The sequence below is a fragment of the Rhinolophus sinicus genome, linkage group LG02 (genome assembly GCF_036562045.2).
Source record: "Rhinolophus sinicus isolate RSC01 linkage group LG02, ASM3656204v1, whole genome shotgun sequence".
Lineage (NCBI taxonomy): Eukaryota > Metazoa > Chordata > Mammalia > Chiroptera > Rhinolophidae > Rhinolophus > Rhinolophus sinicus.
The window spans coordinates 28,525,199-28,545,650 of NC_133752.1; the positions used below are offsets into that span (position 1 = coordinate 28,525,199).

Consider the following 20,452-nt stretch of genomic DNA (forward strand, 5'->3'; position numbering starts at 1 on the left):
TTGAAGAAATAAGTTTAGTTGTCCTACAGAATGTCCCACAGTTTGGATGTATCCCTTGTATTTCCCATAAACAGGTAGTAAAATCAGATGTTTGATTGGATTCAAGTTCGAAGTTATAGGCAATTGTACTTTCAATGGTCCTGTGTTCTTCCTTAAGGGAGAGTTCAACATGCCATGTTGCCAAGTGGACTAAACCTCGTGAAGGGGGCACATTCCCAAGAAAATATTTTCAGTGCTTACAAAGAAGGGTCTGTTATAAAAGTTGAGAATAATAAATAAACGTAAATTTCTAATGGATAAAAATAAATTGCTGAAATTTTTTTTTCATAAGATTTTGGTTTTTTATTTGTTCATAGGAAGAAATCTTTCCTGTTTTCTGCTCTGTATGCTGCCTTTATCTTTGGTGGTCGGCACCTAATGAACAAACGGGCGAAGTTTGAACTGAGGAAGCCTTTAGTGCTCTGGTCTCTGACTCTCGCAGTCTTCAGGTAGGTTTTTTTTCCCACTTTCCTAGTAAAATCCATCCATTTCATCAGACTTGGCTGATTTTTGGTTATTGAATAAACTGACGATATAAATAAAGCCATGCCTAGAGAGAAAGCCTCCATTGTAACCAAATTTGCCATACTTTCCTCAGTCTTTTATTTTGAGAGCTTTCAGGCCATCTCCTTTCTTGTCCAAATTGCTCATGTAATAATCGAACTTATCCCTTAGGACTAGAAACAGTGCGTCAATTCCCTTGTTTTTGTTGTCTTAATACACGAGTAGATGAAGGTCTAAATGAAAAGCCACACCAGTAAACTGTTGAAGTCTATGATGGAACATAGGGTTTGAATGTGATGGGCATGCTGTTACTAACTAATACTTAATCAAAAAATGGCACTCAGACATATGGCCAGATACTGGATACATGTCTATATCAGTATTATTAGACTAGAGAATGCTTTTGTTCTGCGTCCCCAAAAGCACGCTCTACCCCATTGCTTGAACTGACTCACAAGGATGTATTATGCAGCCAGTTCTTACTCTGTATCTAGTAGAATTCATTATAGAGGCTGTCAGGGACCAGGCCTGGTCTCTCTAGGGGCATCTGCCAGCCAACATTCAGACTCCCTCCTGAAAACATGAAGGAACATTGTGTAATATTTGGTGATCCAGGCAATCACAAGTCTAATTAGCACACAGCTGGTATCCAAACAGGTGCCAGAATTTACCTGTTCTATTGATGTTTTGCTTGTCAAAACCAGCAAGTTTATAGTTAGGCTTGGATGGCAGGAGAAGCAGATGTAGATGTACTACAAAATTTAAAAAAAAAACCACAAAAATTTAATATTTATGAGTGTTCTTTTTTCTTTTTACATTACATATTAACTGTTCTACCACTAAGCAGAAATACATGGTATCATTAAAAGGCTCATTAGTCACTTAAGTCTTAATAACAATGATCAGGAAGAGGGTTTTCACAAACTCTGATGATCCGTAGGTTTCCATTATGTTGGTTCCTGGCATCTAAACACTCATTTGCTTGCTCCTACAGAATATTCTCTATTTCGGTGCAGTTTGTAAGGCACTGTATTTGAAGTACTCATGGTTGCGATCTATCACTAAAGACTTCTTCCATTTCAGTCTGTGTCAGGGCATGATTCTCTAACACAAAGTAGCATTTTCATCTTTATTTACATTTAAGGTTCACAGAGTATGCCTCACTGAAAGGATTTTGATATTTGAGGAAAGAATTCTCTTCATCCTAATGATGCCTTTCAACATTTTACAGAGTTTTCAATATCCCCTGAGCCTTTATCTTTTGTTTCTTTAAAACTTTAACACATATAAACAGAGAAAAGAGTATAAGGACCCCTATGTACCTTTAGCCCTGCTTAAATAATTAATCAACACTGGGTTAATATTCTTTCATCTATATCCCTGCTAAATTCCCCCTTTTCCCCAAATTATTTGGAAATAATACAAGCTGAAATATTTCTGAATGAAATGATACCATTTCTTTAAGTACTAATTTTTAAAAACTGACCGCAGTACCATCTCACCTAAATTATTGATAATTCTTATTAATTCTTAAGTGTTCAAATTTCTCCAGATGTCTCATAAATGATTTTTTTTTTACAATTTATTTTTTAAGAATCTGGATCAAAATAAAATCCACAATTTCCATTGGTTGATTTCTTTTAACTTGGAGGTTTCCACATTCCTCTCCCCACTCCCCACCCACCACTCCCTTTTCCCCAAACTGGATTTTGCTAATTGCATTCTTCGGTCCCCTGTATTCTTTATTAGTTGGTAGTTAGATCTAAAAGTTTGATTATATTCAGGCTTAACATTTGACAAGACTTTCTATAAGTAAAAATTTGCCTTTATCAACTCTTCAGTTATCTTGAAATATATATAGTTAATACAGCAAAGGTATGATAAATGCCTGATTCTTTGGCCATATTTAGCCGTTTCAAAAAATGATTTAATTACCTAGCATGTAAATAATAACCTTTTCTTCTTAGGAATTATTATGAACTCATGGATTTATACTTTATGTGTCAATGATTTGGGGGTGAATTTGGTTTCAGTATATTTTAGTACATTGCTATGATTCTTTTGGATACTAAATTATCCCATCTTTGGCCAGTGGGAATTTCTTCAGGTTGACTCCTGAATCCTTTTCACATGTACTGAGTAGTGTTCATAGCTTGATTCTGGAGTGAGGAGGGGAATGACAAGATGTTTCAGGCCAGCATATTATATATTTTTCATCCAGAATTAGAACCAGCCATTTCTCTAAGGAGTCCTAGTTCCTTTTGGGGAGGGGAGAGAGTATTTAGAAACCACTATGTGAGTATTAGGGGTAGTTGTTGGTGCTAAGTTAGTTCTTATTTCTAGGACTTTTAGAGGCCAAAAATAGAAAATTATTTTATTTTCTAAAGAAATGTATCCAGAGTTGGTACTGATATTTCCAATTTATATTTGTGACCATAGAGTTTTCACTTGATTAACTTCTTATTTCTCCTTCCTCCCATGCCAAAATCCAAGTTACCAATGTCATTCAGTAATTACTCATTTTTATCCTACAATGCATATGCAATAGTCTTTAACAATACTTTATATTTTTTAGGTTCACAAATTCTTGTTTCCTCTTCCATTTCCTTGATTCTGTTAGTTACTTTACTTCATTCCGAGCCATGTTTTGCATAAATTTTAAAAACCAGAACTATATAGAGAAGTCCGAAAATGGACAGTCTATGGTCTTGTAAAAATTAATTATAATATTCTAATCAGGAATTTGGAAAACATTGATAATGGAATTCTATTGTTGTGTTAAGTGAACATAGTTCCATGTTAGGAATAGTATATTGAGGTTCCTCTATGCTTACAGAATTCTGGTGGACAATGCATTGAATGGAAAAGGCTAACTACTTTTTGTATAATGTTGATGTAAATTTTACTCCTAGACACAAAACATCTATATGTTGTTCATGAATAGATTCAAGTATTTGTAAAAATATCTAAAAAGATACTACAAAAAAATATACTCAATTCTTACGTCTATGGAAAGGCAGAGGAAACATGCTTTAATTGAATGCTTACTATTTACTAGAAAATAAAACAAAAAAAATTCAGTGCTTCTAGAGCTTGGTTTTAGTGAACTGGCAATTTAGAAATAAAAATGATTTAATTTTTTTCTACAATGTGTTATCTTATTCAAAACAAATGAAGCAAATGTAATAATGTTGACAAATCTCAATTCTGGGTATCAGGTGTTTATTATTTGTGTTTTTCTGCATAAACAATTTTCTAAAATATACAGACATGCATACCTGATCTTATATGCAATTCAAGGGAATCTCAAGTGATAATCGCTATTTCTATTTTGGAATCCAAATATCTTTTGAATGAAGTTGATATAAAGAATCAAAAATAAGCTCTTCTTGCAAACAGATGTTTTGGGGAATATTAATAAGAATTACGCTGTTTTGTCATATAGGATAACTTCATTATTAAAGGCTGTATTTCTGTAGAAAATTTTGGATGGCTCTTACCTTACTATAATTCACAAATTTTCACATCCATCTGTAAATAGTGTTGACTATAGAAGTTTAGAAATTCTTTGCTCAGGAGATCAGGAGACATTCTTGTATTAGATGGTCTGCATCTACTCTAATTCCCCTCTCTTTGCCACTACAAGATGTCATTGATTTGGAAAAAGAAGAAAAGAGAAAGGGAACCAAACTTTTCAGTTAGAGGAATTAGAAATGAGTAAGAGAGGAACGGTAACATTTTTTCTTTTCTTTGAAAGTCACTGAAAAGATGATTTTTTAAATATATTTTGCTGCTTAAGAATAATTTCTTTTCCTCAACTTGTCAAGCTTGCCCATTAGATTTTTAGAGTAGCCAGAGACCCTACTATGACAAATTTCCAGATGCTACACACTGTGTTTACTCATGATCTTAGACAACTAAGATGGAAATTAATTTGGATATTAAATTACTAAACCCTATAAATTAATGTCCAAAATTAAAACCCTATCTTCATACCAGTTTAGTTCAGAAAATGGTAGGATTTGTTTTTGTATAGTTTAGCAAGAATTACCTGTAGAATGTTTTTCTTCTCTCTCTTTACCTTGGGATGTCTACTGAATATGATAGCTGTCTTCATACAGGCCATGTACAATTTAATTTATTGAAAATTGTCATAAGTTTTGATGGAGTAAATAGAATATGATCAACTGAGTTTTCACCAGACCTGCAAGGGATTCATTTCATTTGAGAATAATGTCTCTGGTTTTATTGTTTTGACAGTTTCTCCGCTTTTGCCCATACTTTGTACCCCCTCTCAGATCCAAACCATCACTTTCTGGTGCCAATTAATTTTTACCAATGTGACTGGGATGATGACACAACTCCCTACTTACAACCTATAGCATCCTACTCACCAACGGGCAAGCATTTCCTTGTTTGATAATTCCACGTGGCATTTGGCCTTAGATGGTTGAACATTTTCTTAGGGTGAATACTGAAAAATTCTAGTGTTTTGAATTAGTCAATCCTTTAGAAGAGACGGTTCCTCGGGACAAATAGCATCAAGCCCTTTGAATTACCTGTGATCCCTTTTCCTCAGATACTGCTGAGTCATTAAATCAGGTTGCTGTGACATCTCAGCTGTTACTACAGTTGATTTGTAAAGACTTTCTGTATATTTATAGAACTCCAAATCCTTCTAGATTGGATACAGATAGGAGTTCCAGGGAGCCCTCTTCTAGGTCTCTGATCCAGAACAGGTCAAAGCAGATTGTCTAGTCAGTGCACATTAGAATGAGATAATTACTTTGTGCTGCATATTTATAGATGCCAGTATTACACTTGCTTCAAATTTTCTTACTCCTATCCTAGTAATTCACTCTGGCTTCAATTGTTTTATGCCTTATTTGCACAAAACCAGTTTGACTTCTCTCCTTGTTATGAACCAGCAGTTTTCTCCATTGAAACTCATTTTTATTTCCTGGCCATATTTTTGTAATTTTTGTAATTAGATTTCATCATCAGTTTAAGTATAAAATATATTCAAGATTAATAGAAAAATTCCTCTTTTTCTTTCTTTAGTGGGATTTCTGTGAACAAATGTTGCAGTATAGCACAGTAAATATTCAGAAAAGTATATTTAACAGTGCAGAGCCTCAGATGAATGGTATTTAATCAAATCTACTTGTAATCTTATACACACGCATACTTAGACACACACACATCACTATTTACTATTGGAAGAATTGTTGGCAATTGCCTTATTATTTTAAGGAAACAACTATCGAATAAAATCAACTGAAACTGTTCAGATGAGAAAGATCTGATATTTTAAAAACCCATATTGAAGGAGTAAGTACATCATTGACCTGTAAAATGATGAAACATCAAAAATGACAAATTTCAGAACAACTTAATCAGTTTATACTAAAGCATGTCGTATCTCGTATTTTGTTCTGATTGCCAAAAGTGTTCCATCTTAGTCCACAGAGAACATAGGCGATATTTCCAGTGATATTAATCATATAAAAGAAATGGATATATAAACTATAAATATCATAGGAGAAAAGCTCCTGCTTTATCAATAACAGGTTATACATTTCACATTTTTCAAATGTATCACCAAAACAGCAAAAGCAACAAAGCAAAAGATACCTCTGGAGAGCGTAATGCTGAGAAGTCAAAAAGCAAGCTGCCGAATAATTCTGGGAGTATGAGGTCATGAATGAAAAGTTTAATAACACATAAATAATACTACATTTTATTTATTAACATATATGTAGTAAAAGCATAAAAATAATATTTGAAAAGTTCAGGCTAGTGATTATATTGGTTTCTGGGGAGGGAGGGAAAGTGACTGGATCAGAGAAGGTCCAAAGGAGGCTTCTACTCCTTTTGTAAGATTTTATGTCATTACAAAAAAATCAAAGAAGAAAAAGTTAACTGTTTGAGACAAAGAATGGATGGCAGTTTTTTAAACAGTTGAAAGCAAATAATGAATAGACTCAGTTTTTCAAAAGAAAATCTAAGAGTTGTAGTCGTAGTCATTTTGTAAGATTCTGGTGAAATGCTGGCTTACATTAAATAGAGCAAGTTTATATCAAAACACAAACTGTACGCCCTATCTGTCCTCAAACACGCACACACTAATGGTGGATTAATAGTTAGAATTAAGACTGTTTTTTGTTTTCTCTTTTGTGACAATGACCCAGAGTTAAGTGTGTATGTATACCTGAAAGGATAATTTGGGGAACTTGCTTTTTCATCTATTTGTTCATCTCTTGAAGAGGATCGTTGTTAGTCTTTCTATCTTGTACACAGACATATGGTCTGGTAGACATAGACAAATAAATGGAGGTCAGGTATTGCTCATTTAAACATTTGTTAATCATCTTGTTTTATCAAAATGTTTTGTTTTTATGTTTAGTCTACTTAAAAATGTAAAATACAACTTTATCTATATCAATTCTTCATGCCTTCCTTCCTCTCTGGCTTTTGTGTCATTTTATCAAAGAACCTTAATTAAAAGAAATCATTTAATTCTTTGATTCTGATGCCATATTTATAAATTACAAATTCTGTCTCATTGTTTAAACTGAAATTAGTGGATATATAGAACATTATTCCTTTCTGAAGGCAAGGTGTATAAAAGTTTTCTTTGTAGAATCAAATAGATTTTTCTAAAAATTAAATTGCTGGAACATTTGTTTGTTGCTACATAAAACAACTGAGACTAGGAATAACACAACAGCCAGGTGACACGGTTGCTTCAAAGGTCAGGTCACAGAACGATAGCAAAACACATTTTGTTTCCCTTTGTACCAAGAGAAATGTGAAGAATCTACACTGAATGAAAAACTTAGTAAACTATTAAGGCAGAAAGACTAATAAACATTAAAGGCAAAAAAAGTCACTGCCGTAGGAAAAATAATCCCTACATTTACTCGGTACTTCCAGAAGAGGCTTACTTCCTTGACGAGGAACACCATGTTAACATTTCCATAAATGGAAGTGCCAATAGCTAGTCTGAAAGGCAATGGATTTGGTGAGCATTTTGATTTGCATTTGAATCCCTTTCCACCTGAGTGCTGTACAGATACCCTCCACAATTCTGCTCAGTTTGAATATCAGTTCTGTTATTTTGTTCATCTATATATTAACCAACAAGTCACAGCTACAGGGTAAGGAAAACTCTTTTGCTGCTTGCCCCTCCACAAGTCTTGTGTACACAACACATTCGCATCTACCCTTTATGTACTTCTCCCAGCTCCCTGAAAATTTATTCCATCCCCTTGTTTTCAGATGCAACTCAAGTAAAATGCTACTTCAACTGGGACCTTACATCAAAGGGTCCATTGCCAACCCAGAGTATCTCTGATTCTCCCTTCCACACTTCATTACCACGCCAGGAGCATCAATAATAGGTAACAGAGAGGAATATGACAAGGGCTATTTCATTAGGATTGCGTTTGATTTTCAGATGTCTAAAACTGGATCCTTTGCCAGCAGAGGCTCTAGTCTCAAATCACAGTAAAGTGACACTAATTGGATCACTTGGCTCCTTTTTGAAAACCAAGAGCAATAATAAAGATAAGAAATGGCAATTCTCCATCCTTTAAAAATAAGACAGAGCTTATAAACTGAGATCCATACATCCTGGTTTGCTCTGGACGGACAATCTTGGTTTTATGCCCATTGTCTTGGTATAATTATCAGTGGCTCCCCTTTCACTCTAAAAAATGTCCCAGTTTGAATGATAAATGAAATGGTTAGTCTACTTATAACTCACTGAGAAACTCACTCAAAAAAAAGAACAAAAAAAGGACAAATATCCAAATCATTTACCAACATACCCCTAACAAATCTTTGTTTTCAGTATTGACTTCTCGTCTGAAACTTGCTTTCCTGTCTATAACATTTACAAACATTTGACATAGCATCACTCAAATTTAAAATAGGTTACCTTTTTGGTAACCCTTCAAAATTTCTCAAAAATTATCGCTGGTTTCCTAGTGAACATCTTGAAATCATTCAAAATGAACAAATAACTTTTTCAACCTATAAACAAATTGTATAGTCCTCCTTAAACATCTTGAGTAGCTGTCTACTCCATTTCCATGCTGGACACTCCAGTCACGGGCTTCATCATTTCACATCTTAAGTATTACAACCACCAATTATTGTCTCTCAAATGTTTTCTCTATCCAAGCTCTACATCCATATTATTTCCCTGTTTAAACCTTAATTGAAACTCCTTTGCCTGTAAGTTAAAACTTCAATCTATCCATAAAACATTGCAATCATTCCTTGACCGACCTTTCAAATCCAGCTACCATATATCTGGTCATGGCCTGCAAAACACACATACTTTGTCCATCCTCATTTCATGTCTTTGAGCACACTATATCTCCTTCTTGTTCTCTTTTCTTCCTTTTTTTTTTTTTTTTTTAAAATTTTAGCCATCGCTTAGACTTAACTTAGAATGCCTTCTCCATAAAGGCTTCTCTGATCATTTCAGCTCACATCTCAATTTCTCCCAAACTTTTTGCTATCTTGCCAGTTAACCAGACTATATACTGCTTTACCCATGTACCTGCTGGTAGAACTATACGAGTTCCTTGAGGCAGAATCGTGTCTGGCTGTTTCTGAAACACATGGGCATATATAGTTCCTGAATTAATGAATAAAAATCTCACACTTGGCCACTTCTCCAGTCATGAGTAATTGGCATTTTCGGTCATTTCACTTGTTCACCCTTTATATTTCTTGTATCAACTGCCTCAGACATATCCCAGTACAGGCTTCATTTGGTATCTGCCGGCTTTACCTGTGGCAGTACAGACCTGCTTCAAGAAATCTGGGGTTGATGTCATGTAATTAATTGCAGGAGCCTTCCAGAGGCCTGCAAAGCCCTCCACAGTCTGGCCTTTGTCACTCTGACTTCTCTTGCTCTCCTCTTCACTCCTCTCTCAGGTCAGAGTGGTGGCCTTGCTGTTCCTTAACACCTAGTAGGGCTGCTCCCCCAGCTCTCACACTTGTTGCTCCCTCTGCCCAGAACATTCCTTGCCCAGATATTCTGAAGGTTTGTGGGTTCCTCACCTCCTTAAGACCTTTGCTCAGATTTCACCTCAGTGAGGCCTCCCAGGGGCCCTTGTGTAAATCACAATAATCCCCACCCACATTCCTATCTGCCTTTGCCTGACTTGTTTTTCTCCTTGGCACTTAAACCACTCTGTGTATTACTGATCTCGCTCATCCTCTCCTACTTGACTGAGCGCCACAGGCGCAGGGATTTTTGTCTGATTTTCTGCCCTGTCTTTAGTGTCCAGGTAGGTACTTAATAAATATATATCCTTTAAAAATGAAATAGGGAAAGGAGGACAGGAGGCTTGTAGACAGTTATTAGTAACTCTCCGTTTTTGGAAAGTCTTCCTTTCCAAAGGGGAAATAGGAAAAATGTTTCTACTTTTTCCTTGAATCCAGGAAATGCCTGGGTTTTTCAGGTAGTCCCAAGAAAATAATAATAATAATGAGTTAATTAAATGCATGATATTTTTCTTTTTTCTTTTCTTTAAAATAAAAATTGGCCATTAAAAGAGAATTCCAAGCTGCTGTAAAAGGGGCTTACTGAGGAGAAGCAAGAAAAAAAACCAGATACACCCTGCTGTGCAGGGGGCACTTTGAGCTCTGGCCCGTGTGGTCACGCTCCTCCCCACCCCCACCCCCAATCGATGGGCACTCACCTGCAAGTCACTCTGCTGCTCCAGACTTGCCTGATTTATCTATTTCTTTCCAAATTAAGAAAAGAAAACCACTCACAGTGTAATGATCTAGAACAAATAGGACACATGTTTAGAGTTTGTGGCAGTTATAAAAGTGATAAGTTTAGAGAGAGCCGAGACCACCACCAATACGATATATGAAAAGAGCTGCAAGTTAATGTAAGTGCAGACAAGGAATGGCCTCTCTTCCTCCCAGAACTACAGGGCACTTGACAACCTTTACTTATCTGCAATTGAAAATGCTATATACTAGTTAATTTTTTTTATTAAATAATTTCTTTTTCTAGCTTTTAAGGTGAGAATTCTCTGAAAAACACACACACAAAACCTTTAATCTCACTGTCACAGATATTTATTGTTAGTATTGTGGTGCATGCCCTTTCAATAATTTAATGTTAAGCTTGAGAGTCTTTCATCATAATTTTAGTTCTCTGTAATCTAATATATTTCAGTTTGGACAAAAGTATGACTTCAGTAATAATACTGGGGGTGCCAAAAATTGTATACAGATGACTTGTATTATCTTTCGTTATTGGTATATATTGAGTATTACAATTTTAATACTGTTTTTTCCTTTCTTAAAATGTGTAATATTTTTTGGCACCCTCTGTATGTGTGTATTACAGGTGCTATAACAACTTGAAACAGCTGCCATGTAAGACACTTTAAATCATTTTACCAAAATGAATTAGTATTTAAATAGCTGGAATACTATAGCTTTTCTAAACCTTGTGTGAGCAATAACATGAACATTCACGAAGAGCTTACACAGTTGTTTAATAACCCCTGAAGTATAATAACCCCTGAAGCAGTTGTTAAAGATTATTTTGAGTAAGACTGAGTTAAGGATTACTATACTTACAAACTTCTTGTGTTACCTCACAAATCCGTAAATGACCCTTTGTGTTTAGCAGGATTAAAATATAATAATTAACAAAACAAAAAATTATGAGATTTTGAACAACAAATTGAATCCTTAAAAAATCTTCAGACATAACTTTTTATGAAATTGCCTAATTGCATAATCTGGAATGCATCAGATGAGGCTGACATCCCTTATTAACTTGAGGTAACCACAATTGTAGATTAGCTGAAGTAAACAAAAATGAGTAACATGGAAAAGTACTAGAAGTTTATTCATGAGAGGCCTGTTAGCGAGCAGAGAATAACTGACACATTGAGAGATGGGGTCCATGTGTCCTCAGTGCAGGGACGTGAGTGGAGGACTGTAGAAAAAACAGGAGATCCTGGTTCGGTAAAGAAGCATTGGTCACTCTTCCTAGGGTAACACACTGCTGTTAGAAAAATAAAAATCCTTTTAAGTATGATACCTTTCCCACATGAAACAGTGATTGCAGGCGTCGTCTGACCTCATGCTTGGAAGTATTAGCAGTTCTTTCATGAAAGCTGTCATTTTTTATTCTCTATATTTCAACCAAGAACTCCAAATAGTAACTGCTCATCTGTTTTTGATGATGCTGTGGGATTCACAGGTTGCCAAGATCCCACTTGATTTTTTGCATGTGAAACAGGGGGCCCAGTTTTCTCCCCCATAATCAGCAATTCTTTAGCTAGTGCTACCAGTAGATGGTTTTAATTGGTAGCTAGCTCTCTTTGGAGATCATTTCCTACCATTTGTTTCAAAAAATTTACAAGTGAAAGCTGGTGGGGGCTGTTTGATCTTTTCTTATCATTACTTATGACTAAATTGTCATGCTTGCTGGAGGCAATCTTCTCTGTATTCATTGTTATCCATGATATTTCTTACAGTTTTCTGAGCCCTGGGATTTACAATCAAATCTATATAATTAAAATGATTGATTTGTGGCATAATAATTCCTTGCTCACACACTGCATTTTTGTAACCACACATTTTCTTTTATTCCTTTCATTTCATTACTAATGGTGGAGGGGTGGCTTTTTGTGGGTTTTTTTGTTCTGAGAAGTGAATGAGCATCATCAACTTAGAAGTGAATATACAGGGGGATTAAAATAGCCAGGAGAGATTATTCATTAATTCTAGGTATTTGTGTTAACCCAGAACTGGAGCAGGAATCATCAATGTAGTTCTGTAGAATTGCCTATGATTTGAAGAAATTTATGAATCATTAGCTATTCAGAGTTGTCCTATACGGGATGCAGGGCTGTGGGTTTTCCGAAAGGGTTTATCTTTAAATTGGAGTTTATACTAGCTTGATGCAAAAATAATAATAATAATAATAATAATAATAATAATAATCCAGGGCAAGGGTGCAGAGCTCAGGACAGAAGAGCTGAAAAGAAAAATCTAATTTCTGCCTTTACAAAGAACATAGTTAAAGCTCTAGAAATTTTTCAATCTTGGACAGCCCAGCACGGAAGAGTTCATCTTAACTTCGTGTACTGGTTTTTGCCGACTTGTTCATTTTTGCTGAGACCAAAACCATCTTTCCTCACACCTACGAGTGAAGGTATCACACTTAAGTGTTGTCTAATCTGCTGATTGACACCTCCAGGCTATATGTGAACTTTTCTGTGCTCCTAAGGATTTATACTTCAATTCATAGAGTAGAACTAGGTTAAAGTTTGAAGTCATTGAAAGTAAGGCAAACACACATTTACCTACCTTGTCTGTGTCCTTCCATCGTTGCCTGACCTGTGAATGAATATTTGATTAATCTTTCTGCCATCCCTTTACAATACATTCCATATCTCTGCCTTCACATTTACACAAATGAGCTAAGATGACAAGTGGAATTGGATCTGATGTTAGTTCTAAAGAACAAAAGTCAAATTTTCTTTGGCGTTTCAAGAAGGACCGCCCTCTGTGGCCCTGTGAGGGAGAAACTGTGTCACACTTTTTCTCCTTTATCTCCTGTGCTATAGCACAAAACATGATTCACAATTACATCTCAAATCAATAAATGATGGGTATGGATAATGACTAGAGACATAATATATCTTACAAGCAATATATGGTATCCTTTTGTGCAGGATGCTATTGCCAATGGGTCCACATTGCATCTTTTTAAGAGATATGGTTGGCAGAAATATGAATAGAGGGCACTTGTACTTCTATTCCTATTGTACAGAAGGTTCCCATGTAGATAAATGATAAATCTTGTTACTCAGAAGGAGCCCACAGAGAAAATGTCACCCTGCTCCATACGCAGTCTAAATCCCTACGCCAACACACAAGCTTTAAGCAATGTTACGGGGAATTAAGGGAAAGAGTTTTGAGAGAATTTTGGACTTTGCCCTTACAACGTTATCACTAATAATAGATAGCATTCATTGGTCGTTTAGTAGGTGCCTGGCATTGTACTAAACTCATATGTTGTATTATCTAACTTTCCCAACTGCTTCGACATATATACTCTCTCATTTTACAAATGAGAAAACCAAGGCTCAGAGAGGTTTCAGTAATTTGCCCACAGTCAAATCTAGGCAATAAACCCTAAAACCTGTTCTGTTATACAAAGAAAATTACTCCAACACAGGAACCCACTGCAGAACTATGTGCCCTCTGGGTACTTAAGCTACTGTCCTCGTCCTCATCGTGGCTGTCATCCTCCTCCTCATCTTCATCACCATCAGGATGGCCGTGCTCATCATGCAGCCCTGAGGTCTTTGTGTGGCAGGACTACATTTCTAACAGTCACTTGCTGTCTTGATGCAACAATGACACTTTTAGAACAACAGACAGCTTTGACTAGGAGAAAAGGTGGCCCATCTAATCAAAAGTTCTCATTGGGCAAGAACCTCACATAATCCACAGATAATCTTAGGAGCTAATTTCCTGATTCTCTGCCTGCATCTCAAGTGGGGGTGGGAAGGGGCATAAGATATATTTGGAATGAATTTCAATTACTAGGAAATTCAGAAATGTAACATTGATCCATTTCTGCGCCTGCCAGTGGAAATGGATACCAGGTTTGTAAGCCATCTTGTATAGTTATATTAATACAGCCAAATGCATGTTTTCATACACCACTATCTCCACATTTCATAAAGACTGAACTTCTATTTTACTATTAACTTTGCCTGTTTATATATTTTATCCTAAATTATATAGTTATCACTTGAAATAGTTATCAAAGTAGCATTTGTTAGAAGGGGGAACAATCGAATAACCCACTTAAAAAAAGACATTTTTTTTAGAGGAAAAAGAAATCTGTTGCAAAACTTCTGGCTAAGTTATTAGGTTGGTGCAAAAGTAATTGCTGTTTAAAAGATTAAAAATAATTGTGAAAAAAACACGCAATTACTTTTGCACAAAGCTAATAAATTGTAGAGTCTCTACATTGAAACAATGCACCCAAGTAAACATACCCAAGTAATTCCAAGTAAAACATACCCAAGTAATTCAGTTGCTCGTGTTGTACCCAGCATTTTGATAGAAAGTAATATCCATTCTCATTTTGACTCCCATACAATATACTAGCCACAACAGCCTGATGTTGGTTGCCTTTGGTGAAAACAAACTGCATACAGTTTCACTGATACCTTTTAGTAGCAATGACCGAAAGGCCTGGAAGCTTCTGAACCACTACCCTTTGGTTCTTAAACACTTCTAGGCAAAACCCTGTGAGATAGATGTTCTAAGTCCTAAATAGATTTGTAATTTAAAATAGTCTTCAAAAAAAACAAACAAACAAACAAACAAAAAACCACAATAAAACCATGTATGTGTAGCCTTTATTCAAAAAGGCTGGAATGTGATCAAAGAAAGGGAAGACAGACCCGAATGATTAATTGTTAGACAAAATGATCAATCTTTTAACCAAACAAATCTACCAGAAATCACTTTGATGAAAAGTGTCTAGTACTGAACACCAACCAGAAAATAGGACCTCTTTTTAAAAAATTAACTCCTCTTTATACCTCCATAAGTTTTAAATTGTTTCTTGATGCAGTTTAAGTAGCTATACAAACAATGGAGGGGTGAGTTTCTCTGCTGTGACATTAATGACAGGTGCATACTACGAGGCTCATTCAAGTATTTTTGCAGAATGAGGAGGAGTGTCAGAGACAGCTGGGCTTGCAAACCTTCTGGAAGTCTTTTATTGTTTCCTGTATTGGATCAAGTCCAAAGTGAGAATAATTACCCCTTAGGACTGCCAAGTTTTTAGGTTCTTCAGATAACCCTGGTATTATAGTAGGAAAAAAATGTGAGCCAAGGTACAAAAAGAGTAACTGAATTTTATTAAAAATATTACTAAGGGAGCAGTTTTCTTAGAAGCGGTTTGTTTGCTTTGACCAATAGAAGGCAAAGTAGAGAATCATCTGGCCAAAACCACAGAAAATAAAGAAGAAAGAAAATTTCAAAAAATTACTAAAAGTGAACAGCTTCCCTCTGTTGAAAATAGAGAAGACATTGATAGGTTTTGCTCTAAATTTCCAAAGCTAATAACCAATTTAGATGGTGTATCATTCTCTAACAGACTTGTGAAGAAAACTATTAATCAAGGAGGTCACATTTTTTGAGATGGATGAATTCCTTAAATATTTCAAAATGCTCAAGTATTTCAGGATTTTCATAATTCAAAATCAGTTTTCCCATAGGAATAATTTTAAATACCACTAATAAATCCATACCTAATAGTAACTTTTCATCGTGTATAACTTTTGTTCCTTCTTTTGAAAAGTCTTGGTTTCTGATACGTCTCTCTGTTCTACCACTACTAGCGTTCCCACTTAATAAATACTTGAATGGCATGGTTACAATTTACCAACAGTGATTGTGAAAGTAACAGCCCCGTAGTCACCAAAATCACCCTTTGGACTTCTGAGGCACCTAAATAACAGAGTGATTCAGAAAATAGTGACCAGGAATGTGGGTATGTCTATCCCCCGCTAATGTACCACTCTCATGTGGCGGTATTATAAATGTTAAATCAGTTGGGCCACCAGCTTTGAAATTATGTGATTCTTGAGTATAGTTTAAATGTAAAGATTTATATGCCTTCAAATTTTACATTATTAGGCACATCCTTATTTATATATTGATATTTCAAAATGTCATGATCTAAACCCATATAAAATGCAACTATGTCCCATTTTGCAAATGAAGGAACTGATGCTTAGAATAAGAAATTTATCCGTGGACACACAGCTTATACATGACAGGATTGGGTTTATCCCATGCTCTTTGCTCAAAGCTATGCTGCTTATATAACTGGCAAGGTCAAAATGAAAGGTGCTAACTCCAGAAAAACGTGGTGAGTGGCTTACATAAGAGTGGAAGATGATCTTGTGAGCCAGGGAGGGAGAAACTTTGCTGAGTTTCTCAAACTGTAACCTGTGGACCATATGTGTCAAAACATCTGGAATCTCTATTAAAAATTCCATTTCTGGATCTTCCCCCAATGCTGCTAATTTTAAATTAGCGCCTCTGGTGGTGGAGCCTAGAAATCTCTGTTTTTATGCAACCTCCATGGTTTACTGTAATTAAAATTTCTGTAATTTCAGAGCGTTTGTATGCCCTTAGACACCACCCTCTCCCCCATCCCCAAATCCAGGCGGCCCCCCCCCCCCCCGACAATCCCTATTGAACAACTGAAGACTTTCAGGAGGTTTTCAGTTGCTGAGCTGTTCTACAGAGGTATCAGACTGTGACGCTGGCCAAATATGACATTCTTGATCCTTACTCATGCATTTCTTATTGTGTCTCTGACCTTTCTACAGCCATTTTCTCCAGCACATGGATTATTAACTGGGTGTTTGCACCTGAGATAACAGCAGTGTTCTGGTAACCTTTCACTCCACAGCATAGAGGGCTTCAATAGCTCAATCAGCTTCCTGGTCAATTGCCTTCTTGGTTGGCCTGATGCCATCTCCACAAAGATGGGAGAGGAAAGTAAGCCCCCAAACAGCAACTAATACCTGCTATGACCTCCTATGAGGGAAGTGTCTCCACAATTCTGGCTTCTTCCACCCCACATCCCTCAACATATGCATATGATTGATTTGCCAAATCTCTTGAGTCCCTCTTCCGTATCAGTCTGCATTTTCCTTCTTACATATGCCAGCTTGTCTTGCCTCAAACTCAACATGATCTGAAACAGTTCTATGAAAAATGTTCTTAGGCAGTTTTTTAGTTCAGTAATTCCACTGCTGGGAATCTATTCCAAGGAAATAACTCCAAACAAGGAGAGACTTCATGGATAATGATGTTTATGGCAGCATATTTACACCTAAAAGAAACTAAAAGCAATCTAGAGAGAAGTATAAAAAGAGGGGAGTAGAAAATTAAAGTGTAAGCTATCAATGAAACATTATGCAGATATTAAATGGGGGGTGGGTCGTGAAGACTATGAAGTAACATGGACAAATTGCTAATGAAAAGTAAAAAATGTACCTATGGAAGCTGTACTACTTAGTATTTAGGTACTCTAACCTCATCTATGAATAGAAAATTAGAAAGACTGGAAGATTATAAGAATTATACTAGTACTATGTTGATAGGATTATGACTGCTTTTTCCTATTTCCTGAATTTTCCAAGTATATATGCTTTTATTAAATTGTGTTTTGTTTTTGTTTTTATAAAGCTCATCAAACTCCCCAATCAGGATGGCCTGTTTACCTCCTATTCACCAGGCTCAATACATGGAGTAACCTTTGACTTCACCTTCATCTACTCAGGTCGGCTCTTTAAGTCCTTTGTTAAAGGTTCTGGAATACCCACGATGAGCACTCTCTTTACTTCTCTTATGGACCTTATAACAATGTCCTCATAACTCGTTCCGCACCGATGCCCAGTTCCACCTCCTCTTATCTAACCTCCCAAAGTTCAAATGTCCTATGTCTTAGAGCTCAGTTGGGTGTTCCCATCTCTCTATTTACATTCTTAAACCCTAAGTGATCTCATACCCTTAAGCCATGTTTAAATATCAGATGATTCTCCAATTGAAGTTTTCAGCCCTGATCTCTTCCCTAAACTCCAAATGTCCCTTTATCCAAGAGCTACTGATAAGCATCTCATATATAATATATCTAAACAGAACTCTGGGTTTCCTCTCTACGCACTCCCCACTATGACTTAATTAATTACCACACAAATAAATTAATAAGTCAGTTCCCCTCAATCTCAGTACTTGGTATCATTACCCAACTTGTTGATCAGGCCAAAAATCTTAGTCTTCTTCCTTCCCCTTTGGCACCTCCATACAGTGAGTGTTCCAGGATGTCTAATCAGCTGTGCTGCCCAAATACACACCTGTCTATTCTTTCTGTTCATGTCCATTTTCTGTTTATGTATCAGCCACAATCACCTCTCATTTGGAAATGAAAGACATAAAATATCCTTCTAAATATTCTTCCTGGTGGATTTCTTACAAAATATCGTAATAAATTATCATTATTCAATATTAATAATTGTACATTAACCATAATTATTATTAACTGTTAATATTATTCATTATTATACTGTATCTTATTATATGATAGTCCATTCTTCACACAGCAGCCTGAGTTATCATTAAAACCATAAATCCCACATCACTCCCCTGCTTAAAATTCACCAATGCCTATGCAGTGCAGTTAAAATAAATTTATGATTTATTATTATTAATTAATAATATTACTATCACGATAGTATATAAAATCCTCAAAGGCTGTATAAGATCTAGTCCCTGCCCACCGTTGAACTGCATTGCATTCCACTCCAGCCCCTGTCACTGCCAACCCCTCTGCCTTGGATCTCACACATGCTCAGCTCATTCCTGCTGTGCAGTTGTCTATCCCTCTACCTGGTATGTTCTTCTCCAGGTCTCGTCTGGAGTGGCTCTTTCTCATCAGCTCACATGTCACCTCTTCTGAGAGGCCTTCTCTAACCTCAGCAGATCTTCCTGTCCCATATGTCTCTCTCTGAAAATTTTAAGCCATTTATTATGTATTTGTTCCTCTCCCCACTAGAATATTGGCTCCATGACAATAGATTCCTTGTCTTTTCCTCTTTTTTTAAATCTCTTGAACGTAAAAAAACAAAAACAACTTTTACCTAAAAACAACTTAGCACTTAGTGGACATAGAATATTTTTTTGTAAACATTTTTGCAGTATATAATCTATACAGGAAAAATTCACCAGTTCTAAGTGTAGAGCTCAATGATTTTTTTTTTAAACAAAGTGAACTCAGTCATGTAATTCCCACCCAGATCAAGAAACAGAACATCACCAACACCTCAGAAGCTTCTCTCTTTGCCCCCTCCCAATTATTATCTCCCCAAAATTAACTACTACTCTGACTTACGTCATCAGATTAATATTCCCTGTACTTGAACTTCATATGAACAGAATTGTACAATATATACTGCTGTGTGTCTCTAGATTCTTTCATTCAGCATTATATTTGTGAGAACCATCCATGTTTTTGTATGTAGTAGTAGTTCCTTTGTTCTCATTACTGTGTAGTACTTCATTTATACATTCTATTTCACTCTATTCTAGATAGACATTTGGGTTGTTTCTACTTTGGAGATGTGAATAATGCTGAGCTAGACATTTTTATACCTGTCTTTTAGTGCACATTATGTTGGTGTTTCTGCTGGGTATACATCTAAGAGGGGAGTTGCTTGGTCAAAGGGTTTAGCTTTACCAGACACTGCTAAACAGTTTTCCAAAGGGTTTGTGCCGATTTACGCTCCTACCAACAACATGTGAAAATTCTAGTTGCTCCCTATCCTCACCAACACTTGGTGTTGTCAGTTTTTCTTAACCGTAGCAGTTCGGGTGGGTAGCTTAGTAGTATCAGAATTTTCTAAAGGGATGTATGTATGCGCTCTGATTTTACTCTTGTTGGGTACCCAATTCTTGTCTTAATATTCAAGTAAGGTTTACTACTGTTGATATTTACGTGTAATTGTACCTGAAAGGGTTTCTTAATTTGATATTTCAATGGAGTTGCTAAAGGGATTTGTGGATAATGGTTGAGTTAATTATGATTCTATAATGAAAATTTGATACAGTTTATCATATATAATCATATACAATAAATTACTGAGAAGTGTTCTGGTTTTATCCCCATCTTCTTGTGCTTCATATCATCCTTATCTCCAATATTTGTACTAATGTTCATCTCTCTTTTCTTTAGCGCTCCTCACTAATTCTTCCTCTTTCCTTATAAATGGATTCAATTTAATAGTATAGGTTCAAGTGCTGAGTCATT

The 20,452-nt window shown here is 35.9% G+C and overlaps 1 protein-coding gene across 5 annotated transcripts in view; it reads left to right on the forward strand.

The window, feature by feature from the left end:
* Positions 1 to 20,452, forward strand: part of ELOVL6 (ELOVL fatty acid elongase 6) — a 117,860-nt gene that overhangs the window by 75,835 nt on the left and 21,573 nt on the right. For all 5 annotated transcript variants that reach the window (XM_074322499.1, XM_074322494.1, XM_074322508.1 and 2 more), the window contains one exon: positions 357 to 488. In XM_074322499.1, coding sequence (XP_074178600.1) covers positions 357 to 488 — 132 coding nt within the window. The remainder of the gene's footprint in view (positions 1 to 356; positions 489 to 20,452) is intronic.